Here is a 21,404-nt window from a genome sequence, read left to right as displayed (position 1 = left end):
TGAGTATCAGAGGGGTAGCCGTGTTAGTCTGAATCTGTAAAAAGCAACAGAGGGTCCTGTGGCACCTTTGAGACTAACAGAAGTATTGGGAGCATAAGCTTTCGTGGGTAAGAACCTCACTTCAGACTTGCATCTGAAGAAGTGAGGTTCTTACCCACGAAAGCTTATGCTCCCAGTACCTCTGTTAGTCTCAAAGGTGCCACAGGACCCTCTGTTGCTTTATATTGACTATATTAGTCTATAAGGTGCCACCAGATTCTTTGTTGCTTTTTACAGATCCAGACTAACACGGCTACCCCTCTGATATATTGACTGGATCACCCTTGTCCACATTTGTTGACCCCCTAAAGATTTCTAATAGATTGGTGAGACATGATTTCCATTTACAAAAGACTCTTCCCAAACAAATCAAGTTCATCAATTTGTCTGATAACTCTGTTCTTTATTATAATTTCAACCAATTTGCCTGATATGGAAGATAGGCTTACTGGCCTGTAAGTGCCAGGATCACTCCTGGAGCCTTTTAAGAAAAATCAGTGTTACATTAGCTGTCCTCCAGTCATCTGGCACCGATATGTTACATACCACAGTTGGCAGTTCTGCAATTTCATATTTGAGTTTCTTCAAAACTCTTGGGTGAATTAGGCCCTGGTGACTCACTACTGTGTAATTTATTAATTTGTTCCAAAACCGCTTCTACTAACACCTCAATCTGGGACAATTCCTCAGATTTGTCACCTAAAAAGAATGGTTCAGGTGTGGGAATCTCCCTCACACCCTCTCTGCAGTGAATCACTTTTGTATCTTTCTTATTCTTGCTTTTGGATTTGCTTGGCTTCATAATATAAGTCTATTACTAGGCTTTGCAGTGTTAGAAGGTCCAAATACCTTCCACTAAAAACAAAACATTAAAAAACAATCAATTGCATAGTTGTTTTTACATACAGGTTGATTGAGGGATGCATGGTTAAATGCTGCTGCCTGACGGTACAAAGTATGTCTAAGAAACATCTCATCCTTAATGGCATGCAGGCTGAAAAAAAAAGAGTCTCTATGTTAAATTAAAAATGTAAACATACATAGATTATAATGTAGGATGTCATTGCGAATAATTACAATTGATGAATTAGTTAAATATATCTCTATATATCTTGCATTAAAAACTTTCTATTTCCCTTTAGATTACACATGATGCTGTGAAGAACTCTGTGATATTATATGTTAAAGTATTTTAATATATTTTAATTATGCAAATAAGTACATTTGTGAATATGGCAGCTCCCTTTTGCAAGACTTGAGGACCTTAACATATATAACAAAAAACAAACAAACAAGCAAAATAAAAGCTATGATTAAGGGCTTGTCTCCATAGAGAATTAGTGTGTGCCAATCCACTGTGTGAATGTACAGTGTACTAATATGCTTTGCACTCGCTTGCTATGGAGACAAGCCCTAAACACCTTGCCCTCCCATAAGATGATCAGAGCCAACACAGAGTACAGAAAATAATTTCATTAAAAAAATGAAAATAACAAGAGAAAGAAAAGAACAGATCGAGTTAAAAATGGAAAAATGAAAAGAAAACTTGTGTGCATCTTCTATTTTTAAAATACGGTACTGCTTTTTAATACAACAGAAGGAATATGAAGACATATCTTACGTAAATGACTATATGACTCATGATGTTTGCTGTACTTGCAGAAAGAACTGAAATAATGGGATGTGACATTCGGCTAACCCCTCTCACATGGTATGACAAATACATCTTTTTACTGACCAGCAAGAAACAATTCTCATGTGGGTTCCTTTTACAAGCCTCAAGCTTAACAATAAAGCAAACACACAGGAGAGAATGAGAGCAAAAAGTCAATAAATATTCAGCAATCAGTTGTGTGTATTGCTAGATATATACACTAAATGTACTGATACAATACCATCAGGGCCGGTGGAAGGATGTTTAGTGCCCTAGGAGAAACTTCCACCTTGCGCCCCTCCCCCCGTCCCCGAGCCCCCGCCCTGAGGCGCCCCCCTGGGGGCGCCCCCCCCCCCCCCCCAGGGACCCCCCCCCCACGGCAGCTCCCCACCCTGAGGCACCCCCCGCACCCCAGCTCACCCCTGCCCCGCCTCCTCCCCAGCACACCGTCGCTGCTTCTCTTCTCCTGCCTCCCAGGCTTGCAGCGCCTAAGCTGATTGGCGCCGCCAGCCTGGGATGCGGGAGAAGTGAAGCAGCCATGGCGTGCTCAGGGAGGAGGCGGGGCAGGGGTGAGCTGGGGCGGGGAGTTCCCCTACTTGCCGCCCCCCCCCCCCTGCTGCCAGCCCCCCCCCCCTTGCTCCATTGCCCCAGCTCCCTCTGCCTAAATGCCGGTGGCGACTGGGGTGGCCGAAGATCCGGCTGCTGCGGTCGCTGCCGAAGAAAATGGCGCCACCCAAATCCTAGCGCCCTAGGCGACCGCCTAGGTCACCTAAATGGTTGCACCAGCCCTGAATACCATACTCTGTGGAGTTGAAAAATCCTTGAGGAACAGAACACATTCACAGCTTTAAAATATCAACCTTTATAAAATTATTGTAATTTTATCTCGTAGCCCCTCCCAAGGGGCAGTGCCCCCCTCAACTCCTTCCCACTGAAGAACTGAAGTTCTGATGCAGAGTGTAACACATGCAGTGGGTATATAGCCATGCAATACTTACTGTATAATGATAATTAAAGCAAAAAGGCATAAGGAACTGATAGCAGAAATGTATGAGACCTATAGGCATAGAACTATAAGAATGGCTTAAGCAGTTACCATAGTATAAGGCCTTACAGCTTGAGTAAGAGTAGTTGCTAAAAAAGTTAGTATAAGTAAGTAAACTAACAATGACCTTAAGTCACAAGATGACACAAAACTTTGTTTATTGTTTTGCAAAATCACAAGTGTTGCAAACTGCTGATAGGTAATCCCAAGATGCTAATTTATACCAGTTTGGGATATTTTTAGTTAAGGACATCAGCAGATGTCTGGTTACAAGAATGACATGGTAACTAATTGACATATGTTCTAATAAGCTTGAGGTAAAAGGATTAATAACCCCTGGGAGAAGAGCATCCCAACATGAGTAGGGTGAAGAATTACAAATAAGAAAAAGGCACTGAAACTCCTACTGAACATGCATTAGGTATAGTATTGTCAGTATAACACATTATAACAGCTGTATCCTGGCCTGTGTGCCTGGAGAGATGCCAGGATGGTGACTACTGATGATGGTGAGGGGGAAGATGAGGAAAATAACTAACAGTCCAGGTTGTTTTGCAAGGGATGGGGTAAGTATATGGATACTCAGCTCACTCCGCATCATTTCTATTTGCTATGCTGGGTTTGAGTGTTTGTGAATTTGCTAACTGAATTAAAAACAAATTATTATAAATATAGTGTGATTTCCTAAATGTGAGTGTTGCAACTGTGAACATCAGGGCTCCCAACTGAACAGTAATTCTGGTAATACAGGGCCTGATCTTGGGGCAATAACCTACCAAATTTCAGAGTGCTAACTGGGGAAACTACATCACTAATATAATCAATATACAATCAACAGATCAGGCAACCAGAGGAAATGAAGGGTGAACCCTGGAATACACTTCTCTACCCACATCTCCAAAAACAACAACAGTTGTAATAGCATAGTCAGGGGGTGCTGGAACAATTTTTATAGTGGGGGTGCTGAAAGCCATTGAACCAAACTGTAAACCCTATATATAATGGAAACCATTTCAAGCCAGGGATTGCTGCAGCACCCCCCGCACTCCTTGTTCCAGCACCTATGAGCATAGTGTTTGGTAAAAATATGCACTGAAGACCAGGTAGTAGCCCTGAAAATATCCAATACAGAAACATCACTGAGGAATGTGGACAAAGCCACTTGGGCCCTCATTGAATGAGCAACCAATCTCTGTGGACATGTGGTGGTGTGGTCTAAGCTATCCCATATGCCGTTATAATGCAGGTGGTGGTCCAATCAGAAATTGTCTGTGCAGAGACTGCCTGACCCTTCACCCAATCCACATAGGAGACAAAAAGCCATGGTGATGAACAAAATGGTTTAGCCCCTTTCAGATAGCATGCCAAGCATCGTCTCGCATCCAATGTATGCAGGCACTGTTCATCTGCACTTGAGTGTGGCTTAGGAAGGAATACAGGTAAGTATATTGGTTGGTTAAGGTGAAACTGTGAAAACACTTCAGAATTTTTTTTGGATGTGGCCTTAGGGCCACTTTGTCTCGGAAAAACTGCATATACGGAAGCCCTGTCATTAGGCCCTGCAGTTCCTTATTCTCCTTGTGGATGTTAGGGTAGTAAGAAAAGCTGTCTTTCAGTAATGGATGGACACAGAGCAAGTTGCAAGGGGCTCAAATGGAGGTTCCAGGAGGGCAGCCAGTATTTATGGTCTCACAACAGAACCATTTTTTTCAGTCATGGAAAGAGACAGACAACACATTTCAGAAATCTGACTACATGTAGTTGGGGAAAAAATTACTTTCCTTGTATCGGAGGATTGAATGCCGAAATCACTGCTAAGTGGACCTTCAATGACCTGAGACGCAGACCTGCAGACTTAAGATGTAACAGGTAATCCAAAAGGTCCTGAATGCAGGCTAATCTTGGCTGAATTCCTTGACCCAGTGACCAAACTGAAAACCACTTCCACTTGTCCAAATAGGCAGTCCTAATAGAGGGTTTTCTCCTTTTAATTAGGACTTGCTGAACTGATTCAGAACATCATCCTTCCTCCTCGTCTACGCCAGGAGATGCAGACTGCTCAGTACTGGATGCCAAATCTGACTGTGGTTTGTCAGTAGGTCGAGAAGGAGAGTGAAGAGTTGTGGGAGACTGAACAGATAGAGTGAGAAGGTCAGAGAACCAACATTGTCTTGGCCACGAGTATCAGTTTTGCATGATCCATCTTCAGTTTGAGAATAATCTCAGAGATGAGTGGGACTGGGGGGAAAGCATACATCAGTGCCGATTCCCAATTCAAATGAAAGACATCAGTTAAAGAGCTTGGACTGAGACCCACTGGAGAGCAGAACTGACTGCACTTCTGTCACAAACAAGTTGATTGTTGGAATGTCCCATTCTCTGAAGACGGACCGCAGAACAGTGCTCTTAATGGACCATTCATGATTCTGGGAGAAATTCTCGCTGAAGTGATCAGTCACTTGATTCTGAGCACTCAGTAAGTGTAAGACTGTGGGAATGATGTCTTCCTTGATGCAAAAGTGCCAAAACTTTATTGCTTCCTAGCAGAGCTGATTGAAGTGGGCTCTGGAAATTTCCATTACTTGCATCTGAAGAAGTGAGGTTCTTACCCACAAAAGCTTATGCTCCCAATACTTCTGTTAGTCTTAAAGGTGCCACAGGATCCTCTGTTGCTTTGTTCAACAGAAAATCCCTTGAACTTGTAGAGTCTAGTAGGGCCCTAATGACTCAAGATTTTGTGTTAGAATTAATGCTTACTTTCCTTTGTTCAAAACCAGTCCCAGCCAATTGAAGAGATGTAGTGTGAACTGGGTGTGATGGAGGACTTGTTCTTTGGACTTGCCCCTGAATAACCAATCATCCAGGTGAAGAAAAATATGAATTCCCAGCCTCCTGAGACAGGCTGCCGCTGCCACTACCACCATGCATTTGGTACAGCATGGCCTAATGACAAGTCAAAGGGGAGAACTATGTATTGACAATGTTGACCTGTGACTACAAATCTCAGAAACTTCCTGTTGATTGGGAAAATTGCCACACAGAAGTAGTTGTCCTGAAGACTGAGGGCAGCAAACCAGTCACTGTGCTCTAACAAGGGGAGAATTGTAGCTTAGATTACCATATACAATCTCATATATTTGATGCATTTGTCCAGATCTTGGAGGTCCAAAATAAGTCTAATTCCTCCTTTGGCTATGGGGACCAGGAAGTAACGAGAGAAGAATCCCTTTTCCCGACACTGAAGGGGAACCTCTTCTATGGCTCCTGAAGCGCACAGTCTGGATCTGCTGTAAGAGCAGTGGCTAATGAGAGGGGCCCCTGAAAAGGGATGGGGTAGGAGGATGGGAAGGGAGAATGGACAGAAATTGGATGGCACAACCCTATCCCCAAGTGCTGAGGATCCACTTGTCTGTGGTTATTGTTTCCCAAGTGCTGTAGACGCATAGGTGTCGGTTTCCTCAGATCCCCTGGGATGCTTGACCCATGCTCCATTCCAGGCCCTGCCCCACTCCACCCCTTCTCCCAAGGCCCCACCCCACCTCTTCCCGCCCCTGCTCTGCATCAGCTCTGTCTCTTCCCACCCCACCTCTTCCTGCCCCATTTCGCTCCCTCCCTTGAGCACACCCCACCCTCTCTGCCCCCCTCCCTCCCAAGCACCTCCTGCACACAGCTGAATAGCTGATCTGCAGTGGGCGTGAGACACTGGGAGGGAGGGGGAGGAGCTGATCAGCAGGGCTGCTGGTGGGTGTGAGGCACTGGGGGAGAAGGGGAGAAGTTGATCCACAGGGCTGCTGGTGGGTGCTGAGCACCCATTATGTTTTTTCCATGGGTGCTCCAGCCCCAGAGCACCCACGGAGTCAGCACCTATGTGTAGAAGTGAAAGAACCTGTCCCCAAATGGAGGAGACATGGTTGGGAAGTTTACAACTGGAATGCTGCCCTTAATAGGAGAGTCAAATTGTCTGCTTGCCCAAAGCTGGTGGACGACAGGCTGGCTGGTGAACCAGATGGCCTTCTCCTCTGTGATTTGTGTTCTTCCTAGAGAAGTCTTGCTGTCTAGCAGGATGAGATGGCTGCTGAAAGTGCCACTTGGAAAGGTATTTCTGCTTCTGTTGCAGACTTCCATAATGGTGCCTCTTTAGTGCTGGGTTATAAGCCCCCCAGTGAATGCAAAGTAGCTTGAGTCCTTAAAATAATGTGATGTCTCAAGAGTTTTTTTCAGAAAACAAAAACTGACCATCAAAAGGTAAGTCCTGTATGCTTTGTTGGACTTCAGGAGCTATACCAGAGTTCTGTAGCCACAAAGCTCTTCTCATTGTTACAGCTAAGGCCATAATCTTGCAGGAGACATCCACTATGTCCAATGCTGATTACAGTGATGTCTTTGCCACTAGATGGCCTTCTGCAATGAAAGCCTTAAAACTCTTCCCTGAAGGATTCTGTCAACTCATGTATAAATCTGGGCATAGCCTCCCAATTTACGATGTCATATTTTGATAACAGCACATGCTAATTAGCAATGTGTATTTGTAAAGACAAGGTTGAATACATTTTTTCTTTCCATTAAATGTAATGTTTTAGACCTTTTGTCTTTAGGTGTTTACTTCTATCTTCCCGCATGTAACCACTCATTTGCCACCATTATGACAAGAGAGGGTTAGGTGCTGGATGTGAGTAGATACGCTCAAAACCCTGCAGAGGGTCATACTACCACTTTTCAGTATGCTGTACTATTGACAGTAAGGAAGCTGGTATATGCCACAAAACCTTTGTGGGTTCCAAGTGCTTCATTTCTAGGGAGAGCTTCCCTCCCAGGAGTCAATGACTGGACACTGTCTACCAAAGCGGTAGCCACTAACCTCAGGAGATCTTGATATAAATTAAAGTCTTCATGCACAGGAGAAGATGAATCCAATATAGTGGAATCATCTGGTGAAGAAGATGAAGAAGGAAGCCAGTCCAATGGAATCTGCTGTGACTTGCTCTTGCAGTAAAAGCTCAGACTGTATCAGCTCAGGAGGAACAATATCAGTATGCATCTCCAGCCTCAGTGGGTTGGGAAGAGAAACAGCAGGAAGGTTGTGTGACCGTGCTCTGGAATAAGCCCAGAATTTGGACCTTGAAGATTGAGGAACATCCTAAGTGTTCCATGAAGACCACTGAGGGAAATGATATGGAACTGGTGGCTGGTAGGTACTGGGCTGGAACCCCTATCTCTACTGCAAGAATGGTGTGGGTCCTGATACTGATAGTTAGAGCAAATACAAATTTTGTGTCCGCACAGGGGTCTGCAGCACACAGTCATCTGAATGGAGCAGCTGTCACCCAGCCCGCAGACTCCAGTTTGGCTCTCTGAATCACGCAGCAGCGGGCTGTGATATGTGACAATAGTCCACTGGGCATTCTGGGAGTTGTAGTCCCCAGCTTGCTCAGACAGAGGTAAACTACAATTCCCAGAAGGGAGCATGACTGTGTGCTCTGATGCGTGTGTTAGAGCCAACACAGCTGCATAGGAGTGTCTGAGGCCCCCACTGCGAGGGCGGCGCTGCACATGAGGGCTCAGGATGTAGCCTCTCTTCCTGGAGTAGGGTAGGAGGTATGGTGGGGGAGGAGCAGGTGGTGGGATAGAGAGTCTCTGGAGAGACATGAGGGGCGGTTGGGAGGCGGGGGCTTGGCACAGCCCTGCGTCACTTATGCGTAGTGACCTGTGGAGCTGTTAGTAGAGCCCTACAAATCTGAAAATTTTGCAGCTCGCAGATTGGATGAGGATACAAAAAACTGTAGGCCTCTATTGATGGTAATGTCCCAGAGATCTCGAAGACTTTTGCACCTTGTACCTGGATGGAGAAGGAAAGGCAGAGGATAACTCTGAGCTAGAACACAAGGCACTTCCCACATAGTCCAATGCAAATGGAGGAGGCACCCCTCATGGAAGCATCAAATGTCCCAACTCATCTGAAGCCCAGTACGGGGGCCACTCTGGTATTTATGGATGCATAGCAGCCAGTGCTTTGACTACCAGTAGTGCCATTGAGGCAGAACTAACACTCGGTGCTGGAAAGGGCATTGGTATCGAAGTAGGGGCCAGTACAGCCTCTGCAGATCTGGTCCATACCAGGCCTGTAGAAACTAAAATTCTCTGTGAGGCCAAAGAAGGAAACAGTACCAACAACAGATCCCTTGGTGCTGATACGGATTCTGGGGACACAGACAATACCAGCACAGTTGAGGACTCCTGTATCAAAGGTGAGTCTGTAACAGAGAAGCAGAGTAAATCTGCTGCTGCTTGAAAAGCTTGTGAGGTCAATATGGTGAGTGCTGAGACTGAATATATCGGTACCAGATTCAATCGCCACCACACAGACGGTACAGGAGTCAATGGTACAATGCTGGAATGATCCCATCTTTGTACCGGAGAGTGTGTAGGTAGCCCCGCTCTACCTTGAGCACTCGAGGAATCCTGGTGCTGCCCAGTACTCTTCTTAGGTGAGGAAGAAGATTCTTTTCAAGCTTTGGAATGATTACTTAAGGTGCTGCTTGAGGCCTAATTCTCTAGCCACCTGCATTCTCTTTTTGAAGGATTTACAAATGGAGCACTTTTCCTTAATATGCCCCTATCCCAAGCACAACAAGCACCAAGTATGGGGACCAATTTTGTGGATAGCTACCCTAAGAGGGACAGTGTTTGAAACCTGGCGAAGGCATAATGTCAGGGAAAATCTTACTATTAAAATTACTAAACTAATCTACTACTAAGGGTACTGCTAACTCTAATTAGCTAACTATATTCAGAAAAAGAGAGGGAAACCTCAGACAACAAAAACATGAGGTAAGATATCATACAGAATGCTCTGATTCCAGCTGCAGGCAGTGGAAAGGAACTGAGAGGGGTCAGAATGGCGCTGCCCTTAAATAGCCAGGAGAGGGGCTACGAGGGCATGTACACCTGCTAGACAAAGTTCTCTGGCTCCGGCATGCTGGGCATGCACACACCTGAGTGGAATATATGTCTGCAACCATCTGAAGAAGAACTACTAGCTAATTTCTCAAGGTCCAGTTTAAATGAGGTAAGCTGAACAACCATAATATTTTTCCATTTTCTTTAAAAGAAGGAAAATATGCTATAGGAAAACCTTTTGACGAAGGGAGGCCTAAAAGAGATGAAAAATGTTAGTTTAAGAGAAGAGAACTTCATATAAGGGTAATTACTTCCTCTGCCTTCTGTCTTTCTATGTCTGTCTCTTTGATGGCAAGCTCTTTGGACCAGGGATAATCTTGATTTTTTTGTTGACTTATCCAGCGCTGAGCACATTTTCAGCACTTAGCAATTAATAATACAACAACAACAATACAACAACTTGAGAAAGTTATTGACAAATGATAGTATACCTTCTGCCTATACAACAACTAATAACCTGTTTTTAGTGCAGATATAATAATACAATGAACTTTAAATAATAAGATCCATATTTGTAGTCTTAACTCAAAGTGTAAATGCTATTTTTATTTAGACATAAATCTTCCATATCCCTCATTATTTAAGAATCAGTGTGTCAAGGTGATGGGAAAGGGATACTAGTTTGTCTGGAATCTTAGGAAAAGAGACTTTTTCAAGCTTTTCAAGCTGAGGTTCTCAAATACGTTCGTGTCAAAGATGGGCATTTGCTTCCTGACCACTGTTCTCTATTTGATCTGATGCTAGGATTTTCACATGCCAGTTGTAATGTTAACATGATCTCTCATTACAGAAAACTTTTCACAAGACATTTAGACAAAATGCCCAGGATAATAATAGCTTTGGCTGATCAAAAAATTTAACTCTAGAAACAGTCATATCAATTAATGCAAATGTAATCCACATGCCTCCGGGGTGTGGTGTTCTGACCCATCTAGTGGCACCGAGACCACTTAAGGCTTTGTCTACACTCCACAGCTTTTAGTGACATGGCTGTCGCCACAACTGTGCCGCTAAAAGTCATGCAGTGTAGCCACTGTTTGTCGGCTCTCCTGCCGACAAAAAATGTCCACTCCCAACGAGCGGCGTTTGCGCTGTTGTCAGGAGAGAGTTCCTGCCGACAACACGCCGTTCACACTGACACTTGTCGTGGCAAAACTTTTGTCTTGGGAGTCAGAGGGGGTTAACAACTCTGAAAGACAAAAGTTCTGTCGTTCAGTTGCCGGGAGGGGGAGGGAAGAGAGCGAGCTTTTAGCTCATGCAGTAGAGGCTCATGCACTAAGCTCCAGAGGTCCCAGGTTCGATCCCGCCCACCAACAACCGGGGTCTGTCAGTGTTACACAAAGAATCCTACAAGCAATGCACATGGAAAGCCTCATTGGATATGTCTACACTGCAATGTAAGCTCAGGGTTTCAACTCAAGCTCAAACCTAACCTCCTCTATCTGTATGTACACACATTGTGCTAACTCAGGGCTCAGACCCAGGACCCCCCAGAGGTGGAGGATCTGAGCCTGAGTCAAGCCAGGACCCATGGTTCAAGTTCTATTGCTTTGCAGTGTAGACACAGCACAACTGGACTCGTACTCTGGGGGTCTGCCAAAAGTATTCAATGGGTTGACTTTCTTTGTCCTCTGGACAATCACATTTGGTGGACAGTCAAGTTTTCCCATACTGCACCACAAAGGGCTAGAGTGTCTTCATTTAGGGAGGGTGTTAGGAAGTCTGGGATATGGGGGGTTGGACTCAGGCCTACGTAGTGCAGTGTAGACCCTGGTGCCCCATGTTGGGACCCAGGGTTCAATGATTCCTGGGGTTACAAATGAGTGTAGATGCTCAAGTCCTAAGTTAACAAAACCAGAGTCTGCTAACTGAAGTTCTACTAACCATGGGCTTACATTGCAGTGCAGATGTATCCAATTAGACTAAGCACCAGAAACACAATTCAAGGTGGTTAGAATGACTGTTAATTACACTATAAACTTGGCACTTTTAAGGAGTCCGTGGTCTTTCCAGATGTGTTTATTGAACTTGCTAAAAAGGTGGTACCTGTTTTGCTAATTTGGGGAGCTTATGTCAATTTCCACAGAGCATTATTAAAGGTAACAATTCCAAATTAGATAAAGAGTGGCACCACTAGAAGCTTTTGGTCACAGATTAATTTAGAATTACCAGCTTTTTATTGGCTTTCTTTTTAGAACTGTGGAAATCTTCAGGCAGAATCTCACAGCTGCTAAAATATTTGATTTCCACCATATCAAGAATGAAATCCAGTCAGACGTGGTCCCTCATATCTGACCAGTTGTGGAGTTTGACTGGACAGATAACTGCCATTATTAGCAGAAGGAGAAATGTAAATATTGTCTCATCCATTATGAGGGCATGGTAGATCTATAAGAACAGTAATGTTAAATGAGCAAATTAAACAAGACACAAGCAGTGCTAACTTGATCACTTTTTGCTAAGCTTTATAAAACCACAAATAGGAACTCTGAAATATGACAGAGTGAGGTGGTTCAAGTTAGCCATAAATTGTGTCTTGTCTCATTTAACTATTTAAATATTTAACCTTTTCTGAATATAAAGTAACTGGCTGTTTGTTTTTCTGATGTTTCAAATTACAAGTTTAGATTATTAAAATTACCCAGTAGTTTAATTTGTCTTTTCTTATACGTGAAATGTTTTGGTTTAGATTTTTTTTTTTTTGCACTGTATGTCTCAGGTGATTAGTAATGAGCTATAAGGCTAGACTCACAAAGGAGCTGGCACCTGCCACTTTAGGCAGCTAAATCCCAGAATCAGGCACCACTGATATTCACAAATACCTGCTCAGCTGCTGCTGAATCCTGAAGGCACCTAAATTTTTGCAGTAAAAGTTCCCTAGTTGTCTATGTTCCTCCCTCTGGTTATACACACTGCTGCTCCAGTCTAGACATCCAGACTGCTAAGGCCAAGTGCGATGCAAAACCAGGGGAAGATAGCATTCTTCTGCTCAGCTCTCCTGTGGGACTCAATCCAGTAGCTGTGATCTAATTATGCTTATTGGATTGGGCCCTGCACACAAATTGTTGGGGGTTTGAGGGGAGAAGGACCTCCCTCATAACTTTTAGCCCAGCGGTTGGGGACTCACCTGGGATGTGGCAGACTCCTGTTTAAGTCCCCCCTCTGCCTGAAGGGGAGAAGGGATTTGTTACTTCTCAGGTGAGTGCCCTAACCACTGTGCCATGGGATATTCTGATATGGGGCTCCCTCAATATCTCCTGTTGAAACTATTTTACTGTGTATAAATATTTAGAGTCATTGGGGGTGAGGGAGGGAGAGAAAGAGACAGACAAACAAACAAACAAACAAACAAGAGAATGGCACTCACCCAGCATGCAGGAGACCCAGGTTCCAGCCCCCTAATGACTCTAATTATTTATCCACAGTGGAGCAGATTCACCAGGAGAGAATGAAGGAACTCAGTGGTTAGAGCATTCACCGGAGAAATGGAAGATTCCTGTTCAAAGCCCTTCTCCTCAGGCAGAGGGGGGACTGGATCCAGGGGTCTCCCACATCCCACATGAGTGCCCTGATTGCTGGGCTAAAAGGTATGATGAAGCTCCTCCGTACCTCCCTTCCTCCCCGGCCCCAGCAGCACCTGACTTCAGGAGAGAGTTCACAGCTGAATTCCAAGCAGCGATAGGCACCAAACTCCCTGAGATGGGTGTGGCTGCGGGTATACCCCTCTGCTTGGCATCTCCCATTGGTTAGTTTAGATGGCTCTCCATCTAGCATAATGGTTTTTGTGAATCCCGGTCTTAGGTGTCTCCCTCCCTTCCATTGTATAGGCAGCTTGAGTGCCTAGCTCAGGCTTTGTGACTCCCAGTGATTTTCTAGGTACCTAAATCCCTTTGTCAATCTAGCCCATACAATCTTCTGTTCCAAAATCACCAGTCAGAGTCTAGCTCCAGGTCAACAGTGGCTGAAAGACAATTCTATCTAACAGCTATTTGGTAGCCTATATGAAATAAATTGTTAGTCTTAGTAGAGTTCCTAGCGTATAAGTGTCCACATCGCAAAAACCACCGTCACAGTTGATGCTAACTAGCATCATGGCAGTCTTAGAAGAAAGGCCAAAAGTGTGAGTTTGCCTTGCTGTCCTCTACTTATGTCTGTAAATGAACAGAGGACTTTGATCTCCTGTACTCTCAAAGCGGTAACTTTCATGAGCACTAAAGTCACTTAAAAAGGAAAACTGTCAATTTTTAATTTAATTGATGGAAAAAGCTGAAAAAAAAAGAATAAAAAGCATAAATTTAAAAGGGCTTACATGCAATATAGTCTAAATATTTGGCAGGAACTTTATCCACTAGGCCACACAGTCTGATCAACATCTATAAAACTGACAGGTATTATTTTCGCCACAAGAGGGCTATCATATTTTACATTTATATGCACTAGAAACATGAGAATAATAAAGAAAAAATATAATTTATAAAAATAACATAAGGGTTAAATGCAAACTCAAGTCTGTGTGCTCTTCAGGTAGTCACTACAGCAGGTCAGAAATTTCGTAATGAATCTATTTTTTTCAAAAACTGCCAGTTTGTCAAAATTGAAGCTATCACGTTTGACTTAAAAAAAAAAAATTAAGAAAAAAGTTCTTAAACTGTCAAAATGAAAAAATCTGGTTTCTGATTTTTGTTTTGAAATGTAAGCTAATTAAACCAAATTAAAGTTTTTCAAATAAGTCAAAATCAAAATGAAAAGTTCTGAAATTATCGAAATGAAAGGTTTTGTTTTAACTACCCTCCAGCCTCCCAAAAAGAATTGGTTTTCTGTTTTACATGAATTTTCAAGATTTCAAATTTTGATCCAGATTCAAGGTGGGAAAAAATTTGAACTCTTGAAAATATTAATGTGATGGGAAAACCATTTCCTGCCAAACTCTAGTAGTCAAATTTTTATGGAAAAAAAAAAAGACAGTTTATTACGCACAGTGCTTCCACAAAATATCAGAAAAACGGAGGCAAAACAAGATTTTTCCTGTATTCTGGTTATGTACCTCTCTGTAAACGCAATATCTGTCAAAATGAATCTATTTTTATGGTGTTACAGTGATTAGATATGTACAAAACCACACATTCACCTCTAACTTTAGCAGGCTCCCCAGTCAGGGGACAGGGAGCAGGAGGGTTGGATAGGGGGTGGGGATCCTGGGAGGGGGCGGTCAGGGTACAAAGAGCAGGGAGGGTTGGATGGGTTGGGGGTTTTGAGGGGGACAGTTGGGGGCGGGAAGTGGTAGGGGGCGGATAGGGGGTGGGGGCCAGGCTGTTTGGGGAGGCACAGCCTTCCCTACCCGGTCCTCTGTACAGTTGCGCAACCCCGATGTGGCCCTCAGGCCAAAAAGTTTGCCCACCCCTGATCTAAGAGGTCTGAAAGGAAATGAAAATAAAGGAAGAAAACTGGAAAAGGAGAACAGTAGAGAGGGGAGAGAAAAGAAATAGAAAAAGGAGGAAAATATTAATAGTATAGAGGCCCATTGTAGCATGATATAAAAGGGCTTTAACAAAAAAACACTCACCAACCCTTTGTGTAAATGAGTTTGGATCAGAGGATCAATGCGCTGAAGTGAATGACATGTGAGCATAGGAAGAATTCTTAAAATAGTGTAGACTCAAATGTGTTACTGACAAAATAATGATAATCTTTACATGCAATTTTAAAATTACTTCTATGACATGCATAATGAATTTATTATATAATATTCTGTGTATATGTAATCTTATGAATATTGGAAACATGAAAAAATAGTAGTTTCCTTCAATGAAAAAAACAAACAGAATTAGTTAATATGGGTAAGATTACTAGGCAAATTCACTTAATTGGGATGAACAGCCAACAGTTTCATGTCATGTATTTAATAGGCTTAAAAGAAATCAGCATTCTTGAGTTCATTCTGAGATCCTGTGCCAGATAACAGATAGGTGGTAACTTGGTAAATTTATCTACTTTTTAATTATTTTTTTCAATTACACCATAACCCAAGTGATTACACATACACAGCATCTAATATATTCATTATCAGAGGGGTAGCCGTGTTCGTCTGGATCTGTAAAAAGCAACAGAGAGTCCTGTGGCACCTTTAAGACTAACAGGTGTATTGGAGTATAAGCTTTTGTGGGTGAATGCCCACTTCGTCGGATGCACTGAAGTGGGCATTCACCCATGAAAGTTTATGCTCCAATACATCTATTAGTCTTAAAGGTGCCACAGGACTCTCTGTTGCTATATTCATTATGCATATCACAGAGGTAAATTTTTCAAAACTGTACATTAAAAGCATGACCATCAGTTCTGTCATTAAAAGATTTGTGTGTGAATCATTTTGAATTTTTTCTCCATATTATATGCTATTCACTTTCTTTACACTGGTATCATTTCACTGGGACATTTAAAATTCAGCAGCATTTCTTTATACTTAGAATAGAAAATAACATTTTTAATAAAGTAGTGGGGTAACTGGTAGTAAATGTTGGTATTTTAATGGCAACAACTTTAAAGATAGAAAAAAAGATATATTATTACATTTTCAGTGTTCTGTCCACAGTCTTGATAAATGTTAAACTAATCATACAAATGTGCCTGCCCCTGAAGAGTGTATTATTGCTACAACCAGATCAACGGTATATTATCCAACAAGTGACTCATTTCTTATGATCAGATTCTGCTCATTTGCATACTACACCAAGCTAGGCAAATGCTTGAGTGATTGCATTGTAGTAATACTGTATCTACAAAATATCTATACCCTTAATATTTCCTTATATAGTTTGCAAAATTATAGACATGAGCTATTTCTATGAATATGGACAATATTATAATACCACTATACCTTTTCTTTAGAATTTGGAATTTCTTTGCCCAGCTTCGGTTAATTTGTTCAACTTCGTTTTTAAGACTGAAATAAAAAAACCCACAAAATGTTAAAATATTTATAGAGTTAAATGAATGTCTTAAAAATTCTGACCAATACCTTTGTATGTGTTGCTTCTCTTGATCTTCAGATATCTTCAGCTTCTCAATTTCAGCAAGTAATGCTCTTTTTTCTGCTTCCTTCTCAAGTGCAAAATATATTGCAAAAAGTTAAGTCATGTATTATTTATTTTCTATGCTTATTATGCAAAAAAATACTAAGTTTTACTCTTGGTAGCAATACTTCTGGTTTTGGCTGTTAGGGTAGGGAAACTAGATGTTTAAAGGAATTAATAATAGAGTACAAAACCTTTTAACTCTAGTCATTGTTTCAAAGCCAACCCAGATCTGGAGTGACTGAGAATCATTACAATGTCACAGCTTTTTGGAGGGCTATATAATAAAGATGGCAGCACAGACAAGTAAAGCTTAACTTTTGTCATGTATATCATATTTGTCTAAGGCCAATCCTACTGATATCAATGGCAAAATTTCTGCTGCCTTGAATGGAAGCAGGATCAAGACCTTTGATTATAAATTCTTATGGGCAAGGACCATGCCTTTCGGTAGAGAGTGTACAGTCTAGTGATTAGAACATAGAACTGAATTCATGGTTCTCAGCTCTATTACTGATTCTTTTTGTAACTTGTATCTTAGGCCTTCTGTGCCTCATTTTTTCCATCTGTAGTACAAATATAAAAATACTTCTCTCACAGGAGATTAATGAATGTCTGTAAAATGGTGCAACATCCTTGAATGAAAGTCACTATAGAAATGCAAATTATTATTTTTACCATAGTAACTAAAAGGTTTAACAAGCATTGGTTCTGAATAGTCCATAGACTGGTATCAAAGGACAAGAAATCTACATAAAATATTTACAGAGAATTTGTTGGATTTTAATAATAAAAACACCTTATAACTAGGACTCTTCTTCTGTTGCTGCTTGTGATATCCCTTTTGTGATTCTCTGCTCTCATGAGGCACTGTAATTTCACTTCCACTTTTCACTGTCTCCTTCTTTTTCTTTGTATCTTTTTCTTTCAATGCTGGAATCTGACAATCAAAGAATCAGTGGTGATTATGTACACTAGGAAAAACAGTTTTACTCTTACGGTCATTTTAATCCACAGGAGTTAAGAAAACAAGTTAGAAAAATGACATTGTAGCATAATATTTACTTCAGCTACTGTACTTCAAATAAGGACAATACCACCGGTTGTTTCAAAATAATAAAATATGCCCAAATTAAACCACCTCAATGGTTCCACTCTCCCACACACTTAGCAAAATTTCATATATATTAGTATTATATCTGTAAATTAAACATTATACTAAGTCTAAATCTGGCAAAACAAATGCCATATTGTTTTAAAAAAAAACCCCTAAGGGGCTAAATTCATCCTATTGAAGTCTACCTAGAGATGAATCTGGTCCACTGACTATATTATCTGTCCTATTTCAACTGAACTTTAAAACTTTGCTGAAGCATATTGTATTGAATGCTGGCCCTCTCCACTTCAAGCCAGCCATTTGTTTTGTCAGCTGCTGATACATTCCACTTTCTCTGGAGGACACATGCTGGTCTCTATGTGGCCAGTTCACTGATAGGGGGAAAACACCAGATAGTTAAAGGATAGTTGGAGGTGAAGATACATTGCAGTATCAGACCTTTTTAAATAAAGAAAAGCAGTTTAATCCACATCCTGTGAAAACTGCAAATTCAATTCATTGTAAAGATTAATTACAATATTATAAAGATGTCAGCATACCAGTCACAGGCCCTAATTCTCCCCCACATTGATTTTACACTGGTGTAAGTCCCTTAATTTCAATGGAGCTACACTGGGGAAAATGAGGAATCTGTGAGAGGAGAATCGGGTCTACTGTAACTATATACATATTTGGCCAGATCTTGGGAAATGCTAGAGTGGTGTAAGGCAGTTATAAAGCCATTAGATTTGCTCCCCCTCCCCAGAGGTTTTCTACAGATGAATCCTCATTTGGAGTAAAGCCATTGTAAAAGCTCCTACATCAATTCTCTTCCCAGCTGCTGCACTGGGACGGCATGGCTGGGAAAAAAGGGGCACAGCCAGAGAATCTCCACATCCTAATAATCTCCAGTTACCAGAAAGGCACCTTGAGGAACTGATGGGCATTAATTCCAGCTCATTATGGCAATAATAAAGAACTGAATGATATATAAGGTAGCACACCAAGAACTATCCTGGGGGAAAGAAAGGCAAGAACATAGGTAAAGTTTACATGCAGTGCCGAAGGACACTACTTGCTAGGAAATTCTGACCTTATAAATTACTTGAACTTCACACAGTTCTCTTTTAAAGTGATCTATTCCTTCCTTTCCCATATTTTAATTCACAACCACCTATCCCATGTGGTCATCTATCCCATCAGGTGTTTTGATGTTCTCTCTCCTGATTAGAGCTGGCAGACATGTGGGATTTTTGGTTCACAGGAAATTTTACTGTTTTGAAAGTTGGTATTGTTCTGAATCAGAATTAATCAAAACAAATATTAAATTTCCTGTGAACTGGAAATCCTGAAAAATATCTTTTTGGAAACAAAAACAACAAAGAGTCTGGTGGCACCTTAAAGACTAACAGACTTATTTGGGCATAAGCTTTCGTGAGTAAAAACCTCACTTCTTCGGATGCATCCGAAGAAGTGAGGTTTTTACTCACGAAAGCTTATGCCCAAATAAATCTGTTAGTCTTTAAGGTGCCACCAGACTCTTTGTTGTTTTTGTAGATACAGACTAACACGGCTACCCCCTGATACTTTTTGGAAACAATGACACATCGTCTTTCCATAGGAAGTCTGTTCCCTGCACCTAGGGTGACCAGATTGCAAGGGTAATAGGCACCTATATAAGAAAAAGCCACAAATATCAGGACTTGTCCCTGTAAAATCAGGACATCTGGTCACCCTACCCGCACCTTAACACCTGCTGAGCAAAACTGATATTATTGTCAGTTTCATAGCTGCTTGCCTAAGAGTTGGAAGCCCTGGACTTCTTGCCCCAGGGCAGTCCGCAAAGCAGAGATGCCCAGGAACTACAGATCCTGGGAGCTTATCCCAGGACTTCTAGGGTCCTAGATCCATGGCAGGAAGTATGTAAGTCCTTAGATCCCCAGATCAACTTGGGCTCTTAGCACTTCCTGACTCCCTTTTGCCAGGTTGGGAGCTGAGTCAATGTTAAAGTCAGAACTCCCTTGGCTTTCAGACTCCCAGTTCCATGGCATGGAGTCTGGAAGCTCTGGCGTGGCTGCCTGCTATGGAGTTGCAGACCCTGGAAGACTGGGATTTCTGGCCTTGAGGCTGCCTCAGAGCCACAGATCCTGGAAGATCTAGCAGCTTGATGAGCTGGCAGGGTTTCATAAAGGTTCAATCATAACCCAGCATTTGATTCCCCAAAAATTCATCAAACCCAAGATGTTATTGCGAAACATTTTGGTTTCAACAAACTGGCATTTTCCAACAAAACTCTGTTTCATCTGAAAATTTCTGACCAATTCTACTCCTGACCTTATTTGTCCACTTAAGTCTTTACCTTCAAGTCTCTGCATCACAGCCACTCTCTTTTTGGCCAAAGATGACTGCAGTTAACCTCTTTGAAACATGTGAAAACCAATATTAAACTGGTCAGAAGTACGAGTTTTGAATGGTGTATGAAACCCCTTCCCCTTCCCAGGGATCCCTCTGGATAACTAAAGAATAATGGTAACTCTGGAATGAATCTTGGCCAATCCAGTTGGGCCAAAAAGATGATGATTGCATTGTTGCAACTCAAGGGTATAGACTGCTGCTTGGAAAATTCAAACTATATTTAACAACATTTAACTTTAAATACATCTGACAGAAATAAGAAAGATTTTACGTTACATTACAGACAAGATTGACAGTTATTCTAAGAAGCATTGGCACTTAATGCAACCATTTGCAGTATTGTTGCCTTCTCATTTAGTTTCCCAAAAGTCATAAATTTATAATTATTTATTATTGCCAGACACATCCCTCATTCCAAAAAGACTAGCTAAATGTTACGCATGTCTTGGTGAGGCTGAAACTAATACAAGTTTCTGCTCCTCTATTGATTAATTCAACAAAACATTGGCTAGGGGTTTGGAAGTTCTTAATGAAAATCTTGTCATTATCTTCTTCATTCTACTCAGTTAGCATGGCCCAAAAGCTCTCAGGTGCCTTCAAGGTGTTGTTTTTTGTTTTTGCTTATTAATGCTCAGAGAAGGATTAGTGATGGCATATCCCTTAACCATAAATTATTTGAATATTCTTCACTGGGAGCTCTCAACAACCACACTTGACACACATGCCTGGTCTTTGGACAGCCTAGGCACATGACCATCTTATGATAACATGATACTTGCTCACAAGTGGGTCAGACCCTTGCTTGAGAGCCATAGGATCTAGGCAATATTGGTTTATATGAACACTACAAGGGCCATATGTTTTATGTGAAATCATTTCCCTGTATCAACAGTGAAGTATTGGAAGCACATACTTCTATACACTTGTCTATTTATATGAACCTTTATGTAGTTAGAATTGTGAGGGCATATTGCTTCACATGTATAAAACTGTTTTCAGAAATACCAGATTTTATTAAAATATGTTTATTTTGATAGCTGTTTTCCATCTGTGCTCCCTCAGTATTTAGCTGAGAAAGTCATTCATAGCTATTAGTTTAGCATGGTTACAATATCTCAGTACTATAGG

General features: G+C 41.7%; 1 protein-coding gene across 5 annotated transcripts in view; it reads right to left on the bottom strand.

Moving 5' to 3' along the window:
* The window catches only part of C2H10orf67 (chromosome 2 C10orf67 homolog), a 121,292-nt gene that overhangs the window by 31,414 nt on the left and 68,474 nt on the right, over positions 1–21,404 (bottom strand). For 3 of the 5 annotated variants that reach the window (XM_034760265.1, XM_034760267.1, XM_034760264.1), the window contains 3 exons: positions 17,565–17,705; positions 16,570–16,790; positions 946–1,033 (listed from right to left, as the gene is read on the bottom strand). In XM_034760265.1, coding sequence (XP_034616156.1) covers positions 946–1,033; positions 16,570–16,790; positions 17,565–17,705 — 450 coding nt within the window. Of the gene's footprint in view, positions 1–945; positions 1,034–1,728; positions 1,823–16,569; positions 16,791–17,564; positions 17,706–21,404 lie in introns of those variants that run through there. The other 2 variants (XM_034760266.1, XM_034760268.1) reach the window with 2 other exon arrangements.

This window comes from Trachemys scripta, chromosome 2 (genome assembly GCF_013100865.1).
Source record: "Trachemys scripta elegans isolate TJP31775 chromosome 2, CAS_Tse_1.0, whole genome shotgun sequence".
NCBI lineage: Eukaryota > Metazoa > Chordata > Testudines > Emydidae > Trachemys > Trachemys scripta.
Note: the sequence above shows the minus strand (reverse complement) of the source record. Positions and strands in the feature narration are given on the sequence as shown.